The following is a 22,028-nucleotide window of genomic DNA, read 5'->3' on the forward strand; positions in this document are numbered from 1 at the left end:
TTTATTGTGAGTAAATAATTGATACACAATTTTTCGAGTGAGCATAAGTTCGACATTTCCATAGTGATAAATGTGGCCTACATTTTTATAGAACTTTATATGGCTTTATAATATTTGTAGTCCAACAAATATTCACCTGGCTTTACTTGACTTCTTCAACTATTTAAATAACACACATATCTAGCTATTCAGCCTCATACATAAGCCATCCGCAGCTGTTTTTACTTTGCAATTTTGATTCAGAAATATAGTTTTTCAAACCCTTAAAAAAACTTTCAAGCAACCCGCACAAACGGCATATAGAGCATGCATATCTAAAGCAAAAAAAAACCGCACCCCCATCGATTTGTCAAAGTGCTTGGCAAAACAAAAAAAAAGGCACATTCTAAAATACGACATGGCCTCAAACTTCAATAAGCTAACCCCAACCCGTACCTGTGCCACAGCCCCAAACATCTTGAGCTTTGATGCTGTCGCATGCATAAACAAAATGCAACACAATACGCGACGACTCATAGTTGCATGCAGCTGGGGGTTCAAAGGGGGCAGCATAGGGCATCGAGTTGGTATAGTCTTCAAACTTGCATTATTGAAAACTGCACGGATACGCTTTTAGCCGCCGTATGCAAAGCAGCAGCCACCATTACTTTTTCTTTCTTTTAACTTGCAACTGCCACAGCCGCCAGCAATTCGCGGCGGCAACAACGGCGGCTGCTGCCAAAGGATCTGCTTTGGGTTTACGGTCTATGCTCTATGGTATATGGCTTTAGCTTTGGCTTTAGACGTCAGCGCGTGTCCTGCGTCCTGTTCTTGTTTCCCTGCTCCGGCTGCAGCTGCCTCACCATGTGTCACATATTGAAAATTGTGCAGCTGTCGTCGGCGCTGCGTTCTAGCGCTGACGCGTTTCGCTGCCTGCCTTTTGGCCAACACAGCGCTCTGATAAGCCATTTCAAAGAGGTTTTACATATGCCAAGCCGAGTACCACGCGTTTGCTCAAACCCTTGCTCAACGCATTGTGGCAGCTCCTGCTGTTGCACACGCTTAATATTTGATTGAACATTGTTGCGCTTGCTGCTAATACTTTTATTGCATACTGTGCAGCTGCATCATCTGCTCTATTTCTTGATGTTGTCGTTTTTGTGATCAGCTTAAAGTTCAAGTTTGCACGCTTAGCAGCTAAAAGTTTTCCCTGCCACCACTTTTCCACATATGCAGCAAAAATTTTCCTTTTGATGCTTTTAGTGTCGTCTTATTAAAAACTTTTTAATCTTATCTCCGCTGCTGCTGCTGCTATTGCCCCCTCCGCCACCCCACCACAGAGCTGCTCTTTGTTCCCTGATAAGCTCTCGAAATTCCTACCATCTATTCCTCAGTCTCTGCCTCTATTCATCTCGCTCTCCATCTATAACAAAGCTGCGGAAATGACTGAAGCATTGAAATGGCAAAAGTTTAGCTCGTCGTACACTATGCTCTCTTTTTGGCATGTTCGGCTGTCTGAGTGGACGTGTCTCCATGTGTGTACTTATGTGTGTGTGTATCTGTCTACATTGTTGACAAAAGTTCAGGCTGCTATTAGAGGTCGTTTAGCTTGTGATTAGTTCAGCTAAGTCAGTCTACGTTGCTCAAGCTTCCTGCCTACTTTGCAAGTTTTCCAAGTTCTTTAGAATTCGGAAATGTCTCAATTTGAAAATGTGCAAGAAGAAACAAATAAAAGGAACTTTAATCACATTAAGGGTTTTAACTTTTAAGTGTTTTAGCAGATGTTTTTCGGCTATAAGCTGTCGTAGCGCATTGAATCTTTAAATAAGTTCTACCCACCAATATGCCAAACTATCGTAACTCAGCCAAGTTTCAAGCAAATTTCTTTAACCTGGCAACACTTTATAGTATATTAAGCATACTTTGATGACAACATGAAAAGAACATCGTATCTACTTACTAACCTATTAAACTGAGCCAAAACACAAGCTGTATTCAGCGCAAAAGTATTATTTAACTGGTTATCCAATACCCTCAAAATATTAATCCACGCACTAACGCTTCAGTGAAAACTCAAGATATATGTTTGCAACTTGTCAGCCAGATTTCTCACATCCGTCAACTTTCATTTCTTTAAAAATTACTCAAGTTGTCAGCATTTTAATGCATATTCTTTTGGCATATATTTATTAAGGTGTCGCCTCTGCAGAATATTTGCTCGTCTCGTATAACACATTTTCCTTACATTTTCCGCTTATCAGTCATAAAGCGTAATGTGCACTTAATCTTCATTTGCACTGGGACAACATTACGACACAGCGCCTGCGAAGTGCATGCAGACAGAGACATATAAGAATTCGCGTAAGTGTGTGTGTGTGATGGTAAGTGGGAGCATGGATTACTTCAGTTGCAGAAGCCTTTTAATTTGTGCCATAAAGGCAAGAAGGAATTGCTTAATTCCATGACAAACACTCGCAGCAGCGTGAGTGCATATAAAGGATATGGCCCAGGAAAGACAACTCTTCCCTGCCAGCATCCAGAATCCCACGGCGATGACTTGAATCAACAAAAGATTTATGCCAGACAGAGAAAGGGGACTGAGCTGAGGGGTGTGTGGGTGGGAAAAAAATCTACAAACAGGCCAGCCGTATATAAATCCGGCAAGTCGGACTTAACGCAACACTGAGTACAGCAACAACAACAACAGTAAATCTGTAAGGACGAAAATAATGCCCAGCAAAAAGTCAGTCAGTCAGTCAAAGGACGGGAGGCGGGGCGGGGCAGCACTTGAGGGGTATTTGGAAAAGCTGTGACAGCCTTTGCTTTTTCCACTTTTTTTTTTTTTTTTTTTTTGCATGCGAATTAACATGTCTGGCCTGACTGAAGCCTGTGCTCTATATCCCTAGCTATAGACACCAATTGTATGTATATAAACCGCTATGAATGTATGTATGTATGTATTCATGTATGTATTTATGCATGCATGTATGTATTCATGTATGTATTTATGCATGCATGTATGTATGCAAGTATGTATGTACGTATGCATGTATGTACGTATCTATGCATGTATGCATGCAATTCTGCATGTATGCATGAAGACACGCATGTATGTAGAATGTCTACATGTATGCATGCAGACATGTATGCTATAGACATGTATGCATGACTGTATGCATGTGTGTATGCATGTATGTCTGCATGTATGTATGTCTGACGACTGGCACAAATAATTTGCAGTTTTACAGTTTTTCAGCGCTTTTATGCTGCATGTTTTCCACTTCACAGGATTTTATGTGCCACACTACGCTCAGCTCAAGTGTTGGAAAATACAATTGCCAGCACACATGCCACATACACTGAGCGAAAAAAACATGTTTCCGCATTTTTGTTGTTGTTACAGGTTTTTTTTTTTTGCTACTGCTGCTGCTTTTGTTTGTGTTGTGCCGCCAAATGTTTTGCCTTTGCTAAAAAGACAATAAACTGTGTCAGTGCGGGCCAACAAAAGTGTGAATACGCGTATCATGTATACCCTGTACAGCAACAGTGATGGGCATATTTGTTACGATACTTCTTGCGTTAAAACTTATAATGTACATTTTTCCAAATTGGTTCTTCATATGGAAATGAAAAACGTATTTAAATGAATTTGTCGTGATTTTCTCTAATATATAAATAATTATATCAGAAAAATTTAATATATATGTAATAGAAGAAACCTTTGTAGACTTATTTGGAAACTATAAAAGAATTAAAAATTAATACCCTATATGATATATAATTCTGTTCAACTTCAATAATTCTCTCAATGCAAAAATTCATAAATAAAAATTTTTTAAATTTCCATAAAGCCAAGAACCTTGAAAACCCTTTAAAATTGTCTACAGTTCATGGTTGAATGCTTTAATTTTACAGGGCATTTAGAAATTCGTCTGAATTATGATTTGCTTATGATTCTTTAATGTACATTTGTGTAACTGCAGTCATATTTCTTCAATCTGTAACTGAGCTGGGCCTCAAGTTTTTTTATTGCAGCATGGCAAACACTTGACTACTTCATGCATTTTTTATGCTTTTTTGTTGCAGTGTTTTTTTTTTTTAATTGTTGTTGATTTTGTTGTTGTTGCTGCTGCAGCTGCAGGTTGTTGCACGTCTAACAATGCACTCGGGCTAAACACTCAGCTACACAAATGCTTAAGCGAAATCTGTGTGTGTTTGGGCTATTGCTTATTTGTTGTCGCTTTAATGTCACACAAATTCTGGCTGAATCGTGATATATATATATATATATATATATACTGCTCGCTCTGTGGCTTTCTGGACATATATCTATATATATATATATGTCCAGAAAGCCACAGAGCGAGCAGTGCCCAAGTGTTCACAAAAGACACAGACACACACACGTGCCGCAAAGCCAATGAAAAATCCTCTATAATAAAAAATAACAACAACTTGAAGCGCCCTCCAGCTGCCACTTCTTAAGCACGCCAAAGAGGCAACAGTGTGGCAAATAACTGTTGTCACACCAAAGGCCACACACACACACACATCTAACTATACATATATATTTATATATATGTATATGTATATATATATCCTTGTTGTGCTCTGCTCAAGTGTGTGACAAGTTTTTGCAGCCACTCACAACAAATTGCCATGGATTTCAGTTTTTCATCGCCTTGCCAAAAACTTTGCTACCAAATAGCTTAAAAAGTGTAATGTAACTATAATCGACACACAAATACCCTGTAAAAGAACAACTTTACATACACAAGTGCACACACACTTTAAACTCAGTTCTTCGATTTTTTCCAACCTCAGATTCTTTGTCATTTTGGGTTAGTTTTTTTGAATATAATATATCTTTATTTGGCTTATAAAAACCAACATATCAAATATTCAGGAACTAGCTCTAACAAACTCTGAGTTCACACTAAAAGTATAAAAAACCTAATTCGAGCTGCTGTCGGCTCTTTCTGTATCTATAACAAGCCCCTTTGTCAAACTCTATGATTACAGGGTATACATAAAAGATTGTGCGCTTTAAGGCTCAGACTAGGAATGAGCAACAACAATGGCGACAATAGCAACAAGAGATGTATAGAAATATAGTATATGAAATTAAAATTGATGTACATAGTATATATATAGTAATTTTTGTGTGTACTTACAACTGTGATAGGATAGAAAGGATTTATGATGGTGAAGAGTAGAATGTGATTTGGCCGTGTAGTCTCAGGACGCTTTCTCCTTAGGTCGTCGTTTGACTTGTTCAGTAGTGCTTGCTGCTGACTCTGATTTTGTGTGGACTGTAAATAGTAATATATATATACAGATATATAAGTATTTGATATAAGTGTGAATGCAAGTTTATTAGGCTTATATAGTATAACTAACAAATAAAAAGACAGCATGTATGCATTTAATATCCATTTAGATATATCTCGGTGCTCCGATTTAGTTTATTTTGACTCAAAACATAATAAATTTTGTATACACAAAATTACTAAATTGAAACTAAATTAACGCATGTGCCTCAAACTCCTTTGTCACATAGGTGCCCAGCAGAAAGATGATTGAAGATTTAAAAACCATGCGATAAAAACTGTTCCGATTTAGAATTTTATATATGTTCGAGCCAATTGCTTTACACTGGTCCACATAATTAAGAAAGCTGCAATAGTTTTACGATTAGACGAGGTGAATAGGAGGAGATTTGTTCGTTATATTATTTACCGCGTTACAGCAAACATCGTAGCTTGTTATAATTTACTTTATACTTTCTTGTTTGTTTTTGTTTGAAATTTTGCACAAATACACTTATGCTTTCGCTTAAATTTTCTGAGTTACTGAAAAATTTTCGTTTGTCTTTGCTTGAACATGTACTTAAACGTGACTTGTAAATCGTAGCATTGGAGATTTCAAAATATTTTCGTTTGACCTCAGTTCATAAAATCAAAATACTTTTAAGCTTTATACGCATTCCTCTATTCAATTTTGTCTCAACTAAAAAATCAATGCATTGAATGTCTTTGGCCATTAGTTGCCAGACCTCATGTCAAACCAGCTGCCCGCTCGCTGACTGCCTGTCAAATGCTGTGCACAACACATTTTCAATGGCCCAAAATGCAAGTTGAGCCAGCTAAAACGAATTGATTTTTCAGCTTTTCAAATTATTTTCGACTTAAATGTTGTTGGCTATTTATTTGTGAAAAATTCAAGTCAAAATAAAACAAAGTTTGCGCATAAGTTTTTCACGTTAATTGACGCTGTCAGCGAAATGCGTGCAAAAATAAGAAATAATAATAATAATAATAAGTAAAATAAAAGCAACAAAAAGCAGGGCTACTATTCGATTGTTGTTGCGAGCTCGCATAATTTGTTGGAGGGGACTCTATAAATAATTGCGGAATTTAGGTAAAACATGTACATGTCACGTTCAAATGTCAATCAACGCTTGCGAGTTGCACCGCCAGGACGGGCGCAAGAGGCAAACATTTTCAATTTTCGCAGGTGAGAAAAATGCTACTACGCTGTTGCTGCACATGCAAGAGAAACTAACGAGAGGGAGAGAGCGTAAGTGGGCGAGGGAGGAAGTGAGGTGTGTTAAGTACACATGGACAGGTGGCGGCTGATTGGTGGAGCCGGCGAAGCTTGTTTTTGGCCTCATAGACTTGACACCAAAATGCCAGACATGCGTCGATATTCGCGCTAATTAACTGGGGCATATGCCAGGAAATGCTGAAAATGTAGCTGTATATGAATGTATATTTGCTCACGTGAAGCTGTTGGCATTTTATATACCCTATATTGAAAACTAAAAAGTGACATAAGCTAAATATATGACTATTCGAAAAGCTCATAAATGATAGCGCACTTAACAAGCAAAGTTATGCCAGCATTAAAGGGTAGATCTCCTTTAAGATACCCTAGACTACGACAAACAAATATAGAAAATTAAAGGAAATGAAATAGAGACATAGACTTTAAATATGCTAGCTAATTTCCTTTAATTTTATTTTATCTTTTTCACAACTCTCCTTTTGTGTAGGATTTACCAATTATCTAACAGTTCAAAAATGATCGCATACTTAGTACTAAAAAGTTATGCCAGCATAAAGTTAAGGCTATACTTCGCATAATCTTTTGTATAGTCCGTCTTCAGTTACTTTCAGACTTTCTGAAAGCAATTCACACACGCGTTGATCAGGTTACTTTAAGACTCGCTCTCTTATTTCCTTTTAACTTTCTTCATTTTTGTATCATAGCTCTCCTTTATATTAGATTTTCTGTAGTAACTATTATTTAAAAATAATCGCATAGTACTTAGTAAAAATATCCTATGTATATCTATTAGTTGAAGAATGATCTCATACACCACGCATAAACGGAAAGTTATGCCTGCATGGGGTTAACAGCAGCTCCCAGGGTATCTTTAAGACTCAATTTCATTTTCACTAATTTTCATATGTTGTTTATTACCCTTCTTTTATATCAGCTCGTAGGGTATCTTTAAGAATTTCTATGCATCATCTTATAGGTCAAGATTAATCGCTTCCCTACACCTAAAAGTTAAGCCAACATAACGTTCGTATCAGATCCTAAAATATCTATAAGAATCGCTCATCTCATATTTCCTAGCAATTTAATTCATTTTTTATCGTAACTCTCCTTAAATGTTAGATCCTAGGGTATCTTAAAGCTTCCTTTCTGTCGAGTTCCGTCTAACTTTCTCCATTTTTATCTCGGTTTTTTTGTCAGTTCTTGCATAACATTTGTTTTTTTCCTTAAACAGCAATTCATTAACTAATTAGCGTTTGTCTTGATTAACTTTCCAACACCAGTTTTCAGCTCCTCCAGCGTTTGCTGATTTTTGTTTTCCGCTGTTGCTGTTGCTGCTGCTGCGACTTTTGATGCCACTTTCACGTGTAATTTTTTGGCTTTTTATTTTAGTTAATTTGCTGCATTTTTCACAACATTCCCGCCAGCTCGAGTCGAGCTCACTACTTAACCTTTTTTTTTAACATATTGTTTTATTTTATTTTTATGCGCTGCTTTTAAGTAGCTCCCAGTTGAAGTTTTGTTTTCTTTCCCTGGGCTTGTAATTAGGTTAATGGATCGCTGGCTGCTGCTGTGACGCATTCTTAACCACCCAAAGCTGTAGCTTTAATGAGCCAAAGGGTTGCGCACGAGCTGTACTTTAATATCACAGGGGGCTATCTTAAGGTCACGAGCGAGCTTGTAAATTGTTCAAATTAATTGACATACAGACAGCTACAGCTCTCATGATTACAGTTCACAGTTGAGTACAAAGGTAGCCTGTTCTGCAGCTTGTCAATTGCATTTCTTAAATTTCGATTAGGATTGTGTAAGGAGAAACAATCTGGATATTTTCTTGAAATAGTTTTTAGCTAATTTTATAATTCTCTCGGAATATTTATAAGTATTTATGTTGTTATATCTCGAGTTACTTAAATTTCTATTTCGATTTTGTAAGGAATCAATCAGAATATTCTAGTAATAGTTTAAAGCTAAGTTTTCAACTTAGATTCTGTAAGAAATCAATTAAAAATGTTATAGAAAAAGATACAGCTAATTTTCTAATAGTTCTCGAAGTATTTTGAAGATTGATATATACACATATTATTCCTTGAGGATACACACATTATTATTAGGATTAAAAAATGCACTTTATAGCTAAACTCTTAAGATGTAATATGCATAGCTCATAGACTCTCATTAAACAAACATTTTTGTTTAGCGTTACTTGGACAAAGCCTGCTATAGCTCGACTCTCTCACAAGAAGCCTCAAGTACAAAGAGTTTATCATGTGCCGCACAGCATAACGAACTATCATTATTGGCAATTTTTGAATATTTCCACACACACAAATTTCCCAATGAGCCCAAGTGCCCACAAAATCTGTATTTACCTTGTAATATAATCTAGCAAGCGTCAAGCAGCAGCGCGAGGGGTTTCAATCAAAAAAGGAGAAGCAAGCAAGAAGAACAAAAAATCTCAAACGCTCTTGACGCACAATTTGTATGTTGAAAAGCCCAAGGCGAGTCTAGAAAACATTTGTTTTCTGTCAAATTTGCCTTTAATAATAATAAAGATCATATATTTTGCCGTGCGCACAACGCCCACCCGCAAGGAGAAGCCGACGTTGACACTGGAAACTGTTGATTAAATTACAAAAAAAAAAAAAAAAAAAAAAAAATTTAACTAAGTGGAAACTGTAAGCGAAATGATTGATGGATGTACGCCTGACCGGGTTTGGGCTTAAGTGCATGGCAAGGAAAAAAATATGATTTCAAATTTGATTTTGTTTTATTTATTCTCAATTTGTTTTTGCTGCTATTCGAAAAGTTGTTCTATTCGTAATTTGGTTTTCCTTTTCTTTTCTGAAAAGCATTTGAAACATTTCTGGCACAACGGCGCGAACGATTTGAAAATAGCCGCGCGGACGGTCGCCGCGGCGGTGTCGTGGCTGCATACCACGGCGCATTTCAACTCGAACCGCAACGAAATGAAGATGAATTACCCGCGAGCTATTCGCCTAGGGTCTGCACCGACAGACAGACGAACAGACGAATTGTCGGACGCACTCTATGTGACGGGGGACAGAGCAGTGCAAATAAGTTTTGCATCGAGCTAAAAAAGATTTGCACTCACAGTTGATCAAATGGTCAAAAAAACACGCTATAAAGTGCGCGGCGACATATTCAACGGATACACCTAAAAAGATACAAATACAAGCGACAGCTAAAGATACAGATACATTTACAATATGCTTAAATGCATCTTTGCCAAGAAATTTAAAAGAAAAGCAAAGAAAACTTGCCTCAAGTTGAGTTGCAAGTTGAACTGCAGCAAGTTGAATTGCGAAATCTCACAGATAAAGAATCTAGCCAATATAAATAGCCAAAGATATATGGGCAAAGAGTCGGTCTATCATGCTGTCAGTGCGCTTGATGTATTGACATTCATCAAACTGACTTGGAGAATATGCAGAGATCTACATAGATCTATATATTGATTTGTAGTTGGCACATGATAATTGCGAGGTGCAAATTATTTGTGGGCAAAGTGTGAGAAACGCATTCGATGAGAAACAAAAGGAAATTACAAGCAATTCATTATAAACACGTGATGAACGAGAGTTTACAAATTATATTTATTTATTATTTGATTATGTTCATTCAAGGTAATTTTCAGATATACATTCGGTATTCTGGTATTAAAACAAAATATATAGATAGCTGAATAAGAAAAATTAAACGTCATTATATTCAAGCATTGTCGGATCTGTTAGACAAGGCTTTATAAGATTTTAAAAAATAATTTCGTCTACTTTCAACAAAAAATCGTTGCATTAAATGTTGCAGCCCATTAGACTTGTCACAAGGGAGCAAAACCCCTGATGCCGCACATCTGCTGGCGACTGTCTCAATAACTGACAGACTGAGTGAATGACTGACTGACTGATTGACTGACTGACGACGTAAATGCTGTCGTGCTGTTGCTGTTGCAGCTAGCCGCCGCATGCTAGGCACATGTTGCTGCCCTTCATTTTGATAGGCAACGACGCCCAAAAATGTTCAAATGCAAATATTTATTTTTTATTTATTTTTTTTGGCTAGAACTGCGTCAGGCGACAGCAACACGCGAGGCAGGCGGCATTTGTTACTCGCAATTAGTTGCACTGTATTTTGCCAGCAGACGCAGCATGCATCAAACTGTGCACCGCCTGCCCCTCGACTGAACAGCATACATATGTGCGCGTGCGAGACGAGGCCGGCAAATGTCGAACGAGTATTGCACATGAAATGCAATTTACAAAATGTTTTCTTCAACGTTTGCATTGCGAAATTTAATTAAAACACAGCAGCCGCAACAACAACAAAAACAACAAAAACAACAACAACAACAACAATGAAATTAAATGCTGCAGTTGAGCGACAAGAGCGCCTGTTGGACTCACAAGTTTGTCTGCCTGCTGCCTGCGTGCATTGGGCAACTGTATTTGGCCAAGTCTCTGCGTATTGGGCCAAGTAAAAAACATCAAAAAGTCCATGTCAAGTGGCAACAGGCCAGCCAGACAAACACACAACACATCCCGAGTGAAAAAACAAATAATAATTTTCACAAAATAATGAAGCAATGTGTAAGTTGTGTAAACGTAGCCGCATTCGCATCTGTAAGATACAAATTTTGTACAAACCAGGCAACTACTTGCTGTGGCATCCATCAATCATGTATGGGGCCAAGATTTTAGATCTTCAAACCTTTTAAACAATATCAGGCAAGAGTTCGTTTCGCATTCTATTGGCATTGCTCAGCTCTGGGCAAATGCTGTATCAACTTGTGTGTGTGTGTGTGTGTGCGTGTGTGTGTGGCCAGAACACGTCAGAGCGTATTGGCCCGCGGATCTCGTCAATGACATAAGTACAATATGTGCACACACACACGCACACATCAATCTATCTATTTGTACACTACACACACACACGTGCACCACACCTATATGTAGCTGTATCTTTTGTATTTGTATTTGTATCTTTTTTAGTTTTTGGCACAAATCTTTTTGCTGCTACTTGGTAACAACTACCCCCGCCCTGTACCGCTCCTCAGCCGCACATTCGCAATGTGCTGTTCCGGCCAGTTCATTTCTTATCTAAGTCGGCAATGCTCATTAGTCACAGCATGGGGGCGTTGCGGTGCTGGAGCGGGTAGGGGGTGGGGAGGCGTGGTAACATTACCCCGCAACGCGTGAAGCATTGAAAATTGTCATTAGTTCAACGTTTGATTTTCTTCCTCATTTTGTTTCCTTTTTTTTTCTAGCTCGTGTCGCAATTTCTTTTCCGCGCCCCGCGTATATAGCTGTCAGGCATCACACTTGATTTTTGCGAAGGGTGTGTGTGTGTGTGTGTGTGTGTGTACGACATGCGACAATTGTGTTGTTTGTGTTTGGCTTTTCAAATGATTTTCAATTAGAGTTCACAGATTGCCAACACATTTTTCTTACGAGCAAAAGGCGTGCAGAGCTTAAGATTGTCTCTGCGCTTGCCACAATTGGGATTTATGTGGCGGCTTAAGCCCCGCCATTGATGAAGAGGTTTACGAGTTGCGGTAAATGAAGAATGGGCAAAAGTTGGCTTGAGACAAGGAACATCAAGAGATAGAGGGAGGAGAGATGAAGAGCGGGTGATGCAGAGAAAGATGGAGAGAGATATATATAGAGAGAAAGAGAGAGCAATAGTGAGAGTGAGAGAGAGAGAAAGATAAAGAGTGGAGAGGGTGAGTGGAAGATAGAGATAGTGGGGAAGATAGAAGAAGATTGTGATGATAAGAGAGGGAGAGAAAGAAAGAGCGATAGAGAGAGAGAGAGAGAGACCTATGGAGATGTAAATAGAAAAATATATATATATAAAGAGAGAGATAGAAGGAAATAGATCTCACGTGAAAACGAAATCCACATTTTTAAACATTATATTTTCTACACGGGATTTTGATGCTTAAACTATGCGCTTAGCCCACCGCGGTTTTCAAGGGACCATTTTGAAGAATAAATATACACATTTTTTAAGAAAAAATTTAAAATAATTATACAATTATTAAGAAAATGAATTTTAGGTTAGTTTCTAAAGTTACAGCAGAAAAATTATGTATAAATTTGACCAAATTTATTGAAAGTTTCTAAAGAAAAGAGCCTTCAAAATTGCAAGAAAACTAAAAACAAGAGCTGAACACACAAAGTAAAAGGAATAACAACCATATACACGTTATTTATAAACAAAGATAAGAGAAATTGGTAATGCAAAGCACATTAAACGAGCCGCAAGAAATTACAACCCCGCCTCAGTTCTATTAATATAAACAAAGTCGAAGACAGCGACCCTTTTTGCCAAAAAGGTCACTCAATTACAGACACGGCATTACTTAACCCTTTGACCGCAGGGGGTGACCACAAAGGAGAGCCAAAAACAAAAAACAGAAGAAAAATGTAAAAAGAAAACAAAGTCGGGAGTGCACGACTAGGGAATACCCTACATAAACCAGCCCTACCAACACCTTTGCCCTAACTTCAGTACAAATCAATTAAAAAATCACACAGTTAAAATCCCTTACTCTCGATGTCATGAAAGACACTTCACCAAAGAGATTTGCTCAAAATACAGTATATCGATATCGATATTTATCGATTGCTTGAACTAGGAAGACACACGTTCACATTTCCAGCTCTTATGGCTGCTGAGATCGATGCGACCGTGCATACGGACGGAGAGACGGACAGCAGGAGAGACTAACGAACGGAGAGACATACAGGTTGATGGACAGATGGACGGACAATGCTCGATCGACAATTGATTCTGATCAAGAATATACGCTATGGCACCCGGAAATACTTCCTTTTGTCTGGTACATACATTTGCACACAACCATCATGCCCTTTTTACACATTTTCAATGGGCATACAAGAAAAAATTTGTGTGTGTAAAGATGGTCTCGCCAGGCCGCAGACAAGCACAACCCACCCACCCAGCAGACGACCCATGCCCAGCCATAAATCCATCCATCTTTTCAACAAAAATTTTCTTTCCTTTTTCTGTGTTTTTTTGTATTTTTTTGTTCTATTTGTTGTTTGCTGTTTGCTGTTGATTTGCGTTTTCGTCATTTTGATGTCAGTTCACTTGACGTGCACAGAAGAAGAGGAAGAATAGGAAGAAGAGGCAGCAGAGGCTGAGGCAGCGTCCAGCATGTGAGTCCCTCTATATAGACAGGCCTGAGGCAAGCGTTGATCACTTCTGACAACAGACTTTATCCCTTTCTCTAATGCCCCCTCTTGCCCCTCCCCCGCACCCTCTCTCTCTCCCGCTGACTTTGCCTCAGCGTCTGCTCTTGTAATTTATGTGGAAAATTCTGTCGTGGCGCACGGCGCAACATAAAACAATTTTCATTTCGTACACGCATATATCTGCCTCTGCTTCTTTCTCTACATGTGCTGCTTCCTCTTGCTGTTTTCTTCTTTATTTTTTTTTCTTTTCTCTGCGCTTAATTTACGCGCCGCTTTTCATGTGAAAATCTTTACTAATTCGTCTGTTGGTTTTGCTTTTCGCTTTTCATAATTTTTATTTATGGAAAATGCTTTTAAAACCACATAAAATGCCTGCCCATCTATGTGTGTGTGTGTGTGTGTGTGTGTGTGTGTGTGTGTAAAAATTGATTTGCTGTGCCTCAGAAAACAAAAAATAAAATAGTATCTGCCAGATACAATAGCTAATTGAGCTACACATTCGCCCACAAATCATTTTATTAAATTTAATTAACTAAAATTCGACTAAATTATGCATTTTGTGTTGTGGCTGAGTAGCTGAAGCAGCAGACAGCGGGGAGGGGGGAGCAGACTGTCAGGGGGCAGGGGGCAGGGGGCAGTGGCACAACACAAACTAGGAAAATTATAGTGAAACGTCAACGCAACAAATCTCCCAGATTTTCACACAATCTGTGACTGTCATGCGTTGGGGTAAAACGTGATGGAAAGCGGGGGCAGGGTCGGATGAGGTGGTAGCTGACCTTCTCCTCAAGCCGGTGGGCGGCGACGGGCAACAATTGAAAATTTGCTGTGAATTGTTTTCTCTTCATACGATTATTTGCTGCCGTTGTTGTTGTTGTTTCTGTTGAACTCAAGGTGTTTCAATTTCTTTGTTGATGAATTTATATATTTTCTTTTTTAGCATTTTTACGTCAATGCCTGAAAAATGCGCTCTATATTTGACAAAAAAAAAAAAATACCATCATCCACGTAATTGAACTACCTCATGAGATTTTTGTTTTATACATAATTTTGTGGTCTGACAGAAATTGAGCAGAACGGATCATGTTGAAGCATCTTATATAAATCTTTTAGGCACGTGTCGGCGCCCACTTTGAAAATAAATGTGACAGAATGGAAATATGTGGTATTATATATATTGTACAACTACAATAATGATATGTGATTAAATAGTCTATATATATAGTATACTACAATACAATACATTAATAATATATACACTATGACATATATACATTTATATATAGGTCAATTGTGCTGCCTCTAGATTGAATAGCTGCGGAAAAATATATCGGTATGCTTATTGGACTTGAAGATATTTGGCCTCTTAGATATGAACTAATGTATATAATATACATAATATTATTATTATAAAACTCAATATACATAAATTTATTCAATGCCTTTATCCCACATTGATTGTAAGAACTGAATTTATATGTTTCTTTATCTTGATCATGACGAAAATATATATGCATTGAAAACTTTATATCATCAGTTACTTTTGTAACATATTATTTAAATATATATTATAATCGATAACCATTTATAATATGTATACAAATAACTTGTATTTTTATTCAGATATTAATGTTAATCTTACATAAACCTTTAACAACATAGCTGCATTAAAAATCCTCTACATTCGACCCAATATAACCATATTAAATTCCAAAAATTCTCCAGTATTAATCTCTTACAACCTCACGTCTAGATATCTCATGGAAATTATTTATATCGTTTCAATTTTCAATTTTGCTACGATCTAGATACAGCTACAGGCCGGAATACATTTTTAGCCCCTTATGGTCTTTCACTCTAGGCTCTCTGCCAATTTCTATATATACATATATCTATATACAGATATATAGCTTTTGTGGCAACCATTTGATCAAAAAGGCAACAATATCTGATTAAGTTAAATGCTACGTTAATGGATATCAAAGCGAAAAATTCTTGAAAAATTCCAAAATTTTAATGCTCAATTATGAATGGATTTATTTATGTTTTTTTGTGTATCGCTCAAGTGTTGCTTGGGCTAAGTAAAATGAATCTTTTAAGTTGCTTAACAAATTCCTGCATTACACGCAGTCTTAACGTAAGAGCTTTGTAATCCGCAGCTGTCTCGTTAAAACATCAGTTTACATGAATCCACCTTGGGCAAATCTTGAAAATCTTTATTTAATGCGCTGCTTTCTTTATTTTGAAGTTGATCATTTGCATTGCCCACTTGGCAACTTAAACAACCACTAAACCACACACAAACACACACACTTGTCAGCGCGCAGAGCCATAACGACGGCGTACAAACATTTTCCGGGAAAATTTCTGCTCCAAAAATACATTTTGCGGCAAGTGGAAAACAGCTCAAAAAATATAGATATATACATACATATATATACATATCTGTGTGTGTACTTCATGTTGTGCTGTGTGGAAAATTTATAACAAAAGCAATTGCAGCGCTATAAAAATTACATTTAGCCACAGCTCCGACATAGACCCATAATAATCAACACCACCTGCGACGATGGACGAGACGGACGACTGAGTATGCAAGCAACAGCAACAATGCTTCCTATCCGACTCCCTCCTTGCCAGCCGCCCGCTTTCATCTTTCAACACCCACTTTAATAGCCCCAAAAGTGCGAAACGCGAGCTGCTCCCCCAAGGAGCACACTGCGAAAGGGGAGAGAGGCGCCTCGGCATGATTTCACTGCTGGCCGGAAGACTCGGCCACATAACGCTGGGCAAATATTTACTTTTCTTGTGCAGCCGCAACTAAATTAGGTTTCCAACTCCGAACTGGAATTCGTGAAGCCCAAAGATGAATATTTAAGAAAAAAGGGTGGGAAAGTAAGAATATCTGCAGCATGCCATAGATTTACTACTCTTCTAGACATTTGTGTTTTGCAGATGTGTGAATTTTATGGAAATATTTTGGAAAACATGCAAGAACCCACTTCGCCTTTTCACTGATCGTTCCAATGGCAGCTTTATGATATAGTAGTCCGATCTTGATAAGATTTTGCATATATACGAGGAGCATAGTCACTTCTAAAATATACAAGAGTCTACTTTCTATCGATATTTCCCATGGTAGCTTTATGATATAGTAGTCCGATCCTTTCAGTTCCGACATATATAGCGAGACGACCTTATAACTAACAGCCTAGATTGCATAGAATCAGACTGACATGGCTATATCGACTCGTCTATTGAAGCAGATCTAGAATATACATATATACTCTTTAATGTCTATGATGTCTCCACTTCTATGCGTTGCACACTTCATGACAAAATCGTAATACCCTCCAGAAGGGCATTTAAAAAAAATGTGTTAATCATCGCACAAGAAGCAGAGCAAAGTGCAGACACACGCCCACACACCTGATAGCTTCAACTGTGCCTCAACTTGCATTAAATATTTGTTTGTCAGCAATTTGCCAAAAAGTTTTTAACTCTTTATACGTTCCCCCGTTCCAACGAACCCCCCCCCCCCCCCCCCCCCCTTGACCAACAACTTGTGCTGCAAATTAACACATGTCTCTGTTTGTATATTTACTTTTATTCAATTTTGACTTTTGTTTGTTTTATTTATTTTTTTTTTTTTTTTTCTGCAACATTTTCCCAGCTGTTGTTGTTGCCATTGTTTTTATCAATATTTTAACATACTTTTTTTGTGTGCTTCAACTTTGCGGGAATCGTTTAATTTTGTGTAAAGCAGACATTTATTTATGCAGTGGGTTATTTTAAATATCGCAAACGGACGAGAGGAACCTTGTGAATGGCATTTTAATTGATTTTGTGGGCTGAAAAGTTGGAAAATCTTTTGAGAAAAGTTTGCAGAAGCCTGCTTTTGGATCGGTAATGAAATCAAAGATCAGGTTTTGGAAAAATGTACGCCTAAAGTTTGGGAAAGCTTGGGAAACCCAGCTATCAGTTTAAAAGTGAACAGCAAGATTGGGCTTAGGAAAACTCGACCTTCCTGTGAAGAACGTAACGCGTACGCGAGAAGTCGCTGGTTCTAATGCAGCAGCGAATGCCCTATTGAAGCTATGAACGAAATCGAATCAATGGAAACTCCAATACTTTATTATATGTTATATAACCAATTGTGAATATAGCAAGAGGAGAAGTCGCTGGTTCAAATTCAGCAGCGAATGCCTTATTGAAGCTAAGAACGAGCTCTAAGCAATGAAAACTCTATTGCCATATTCTATTCTACCTATTTAAACAAATACTGAAACATCGGATGCATATTTTCTTAAATGTTCTTCAATTTGCCATGTAAATGCCCATCTATTTGCCAACGCTCCAAACAATAACAAGCTAATGAATTGCATTCTTTGCTTAAAATGCATTCCACTGATTCCACACACCCAAACCCGAAAAACTCTGCTCTATCAAAATATTTAACCCAACTATGTAAGCAAGCACTTCACGTTGGGCACTTCTTAGAGCATTTTATGGCCGACTTTTATTTAGCCCACATATTTGGCATTTTATGCGCACATATATATACAAACAAATATATATATATATATATATATATATATATATATATTTATTTAGATTGTTATTTCCATAGGTGTTTGTTTTGCATGCCAGTACGCTGTTGTTGTTGTTGTGGGTCTTGTGAAATTTTCTACTGATAACACCGCATTGAGCCGCAGCACAATTAAAATATTTTACGATAAAAAAAAGAACGAGAAGAGAAGTGAAATTTGTTGTTTGTTTCTGCGCTGCCGTTTGGTGTGAACGAACTGTCAAACGTTGTTTTCGCTGCAAAAGTGAGCTGGCTAAATAAATACCATATCTTTTATCTTTTATCTGCTTACAGGCAGAGCATATAGAAAGCATTTGCCATGGTTGGCTGCATCAAATGCAATCAACAGCAATAAAAACAAATAAAATGGGGCCAACGATACGGTATTCAGTATTTAATTATATACAGATATATATCGTATGGCATCCTATCGTAAACTTTAAGCATATGTCTGCTATCAGACAATATTTGAGCCCACTTTATCAGTCGAAAACGTGAGCTTCGGCAAATTTAGCAATTGCTTCCGCTAACTACAACATGCTCAGCAAGTGAACCCACTCGACAACTTGGATTAAGAATTGAGCGAAAAAAACTATAGAAATCGTAGACCTTATTCGAGCAAGTTTAAGCACAAAGATATTCCCCAAATACATCTTCAGTTTTGCTAAAATTGAGTTAATTTATGTAAGCAGAGAGCACAGAGCTGAAGATAAACTGATATTTGCTGAGTTCACTTTGTAAATTATGAATTTGTCCTTACTTACGAGCGTCAAATTATAAATGTTCGGGACTTACTATTAAATGTGACCATGGAGGACAAGATTTGAAGATAATTTAGAAAGAAATTAATTTAAAATGTTTAATGTGAAGGACGAGTAATCAAAATAATTTTGAAATAAGGAATTTTCACAAGGATTTGTGCTTAAATCGCTTTTAAAAAACTTCATTTATTTTTACACATCTATTTAACGACCATTTTCAATGACCATCAAATTAAGAAATATTAATTTATTAAGAAAATGTTAAAAAATTAAGAAATTAATAAAAATTTAATTTATACAGAAAAGCAGTCAAATTTCATTTAGCAGATTAATGAAAATTACTTAATTAATTTTCATTAATATTATAATTAATTAATAATTTAATAATTTGTGAAAAATAATTAATTAATTTAGCTATTAAAGGAATACTTTTGTGATGCAATATTTGATGTAAAGACCATGTATGAAATGAAATTTAATTACAAATCAAATCAAGATTCAAACAGAAAAATTGTCAAAGTTATTTATGACTTTAAAATCGCAAAAAACGCAATTTCTAACTGTCACCCATTCTGAACATTTTTTAGCATTTCTTTCTGATGCACTTTCAATAATAAACTGACATAATAAAACCAATGCAATGTACTTAAATATATATTTTTTTGCAACATACCGACAATTAATTAACATCAAGCGACAACATTGAAACTTACCTAAAACGAGAGAGAGAGAGAGAAGGAAAATTGGTATTAATAAAAAATTAATATTATTTAACATATGCTTAAATGCTAATAAACCATGTTAAACAGTTAACATTTGTATATATGTGTATTTTTATACCCTGAACCCATTAAATATGGGTATAAGGGTACATTGTATTTGTGCGAAAGCCAAATGTATGTAATAGGCAGAAGGAAGCATCTCCGACCCCATAAAGTATATATATTCTTGATCAGCATCAATAGCCGAGTCGATCTAGCCATGTCCGTCTGTCTGTCTGTCTGTCTGTCCGTCTGTCCGCCCGTCCGTCAGTCCGTATGTATGAACGCAAGGATCTCAGAGCCTATAAGAGCTAGAGACTTGTAATTTTAGATGATGATGCTCCTAGTTCCCGCGCAGATCGAGTTTGTTTCCGATAATCGATAACTTACTCCGTTTCAAGCAAGCGATAAAAATCGATATCGATATCCTGTTTTTTGGGCAATTTTGGTAAATAATAAGAGCTAGAGTCACCAAACTTGACATATAGCTTCTAAAATAGAATATATATATGCATTTGATGTTGGAAGAAGAGGGTTCAGGGTATCTCCTAGTCGGGAGCTCCCGACTAGAAGCTCTTACTTGTTTTTATAGTGATCCAATCAGCGCGACAATCGAATTACTATAATTAATCTCGAAAATATATATACAGAAATATATATTTATATATATGTAAAACCGAATTCCCGCTGACCTCAACAGTTAATCAATGCGGCACTTAGCGCAATATTTTGATTATAATTTTATTTATGAGCAGCCTTTTTTGTGGCATATTTGAAAAGTGCGTCGCACGTTTGATTTTCATGCGGATGGCATTAATCACATGAATAAATAAAGTATATTTTAATTAATCGCAATCGTAATCAATTGCAATTGCAGCCAAAACCGCAAAAAGAAATTCATGAAAAAGTCTACCTTTATATAAATCAATGTTTTCCTTTCAACTTTGTTTTTATTGGCCATGATATTTTTTCTGCCAATGCAGCAATAAAAATTGTAAGCTAACAAAAAACAGAAATAAATATACAGAAATCGCTTGAAAATAAATAAAATATTAAGGTAAAGTGCGACTGAATAGACTATGCGACTGACAGATACCCTGCAGACGGGTAAGGGTGAGGTGTGAGGGCATAGAAACGCTTGAATAAAGAAATGTCTAATAATATTAAAATATTTAGATAATAAAATATATAAAAAATATAAATTAAGCAGGCGTACAAGCAAAATGTTTAAAAATATTTAGAGATATAAGAAATGATAAAAAACAGGAAGAAATAGATATATCGATGAAGTTGAACTATAAAAAAGCGAACTATATAAATGAATGTTAAAATAAATAAATTTTGAATTTATAAACCTAGAAATATTAGGAAACGGGAAGAAATGGATAGATGGATCGATGGAGATGAATAATCTGAGCAATGCGGATCAGATCTATATAATATTTAAAGATCTTCAAGAAAATCTTTACTGACATTTCTTTGACAGACATTACAGGGTATACCAACTCAGGCAAGACGCACGCACACGTGTACAGTACGATTCTGTATGCCATGTGTATATCAAATATATACATATAGATATATGAGATGCCTATATATCCGTAAGTAAAACAGTTTATTGACTTTCAATTAAATGCCCCAGCAGCAAAGAGACAAAGGCAACATTTGATAATTCAATTTTCCATAACACAGTTGACAAATGTTAATTGAATTTTGATTTGCAACATGAAAATGTAACAATTGCAATTTTTCAAAATTAATCAGTTTAATTGCGGCCAAGATGTGCAAGGCTTAAATATGTGATAGCCTCAGGTGGAGAATTTCTCAATTGCAAATTCGCATTTGAATGCATTGTCTAAGCTTTATTTATTGAAAATATGTACATACATGCATATCAATTTTCGATGCGTTTCAATAAACGAGTTAAATAAAATATATTTCGTTTTTGCCAAATAAAATGCCAAAATTCGATTCGAATCTGAACTCGAATTGGGTCAATACATTTAAAAGCACGCAAGAGGAAATGAAATCCGAACAAAACGATGCGATTTTTTTCTCTCTTTTCGAACAACACAAATAAGTAAAAGAACGTCGCTAAATAAAAATGCAACAAACCCGAAAAACATTTGAGGTACAA

The 22,028-nt window shown here is 36.6% G+C and overlaps 1 protein-coding gene across 12 annotated transcripts in view; it reads right to left on the bottom strand.

Annotated features, from left to right (window-relative positions):
- Positions 1–22,028, bottom strand: part of LOC115767430 (heterogeneous nuclear ribonucleoprotein L) — a 145,104-nt gene that overhangs the window by 98,379 nt on the left and 24,697 nt on the right. For all 12 annotated transcript variants that reach the window (XM_030711712.1, XM_030711714.1, XM_030711709.1 and 9 more), the window contains exon 3: positions 5,154–5,291. In XM_030711712.1, the coding sequence (XP_030567572.1) occupies positions 5,154–5,291 (138 nt within the window). The remainder of the gene's footprint in view (positions 1–5,153; positions 5,292–22,028) is intronic.

The sequence above is a fragment of the Drosophila novamexicana genome, unplaced genomic scaffold, assembly GCF_003285875.2.
Source record: "Drosophila novamexicana strain 15010-1031.04,08,12 unplaced genomic scaffold, DnovRS2.1 tig00001395-arrow-arrow-pilon, whole genome shotgun sequence".
In the NCBI taxonomy this organism is placed as follows: domain Eukaryota; kingdom Metazoa; phylum Arthropoda; class Insecta; order Diptera; family Drosophilidae; genus Drosophila; species Drosophila novamexicana.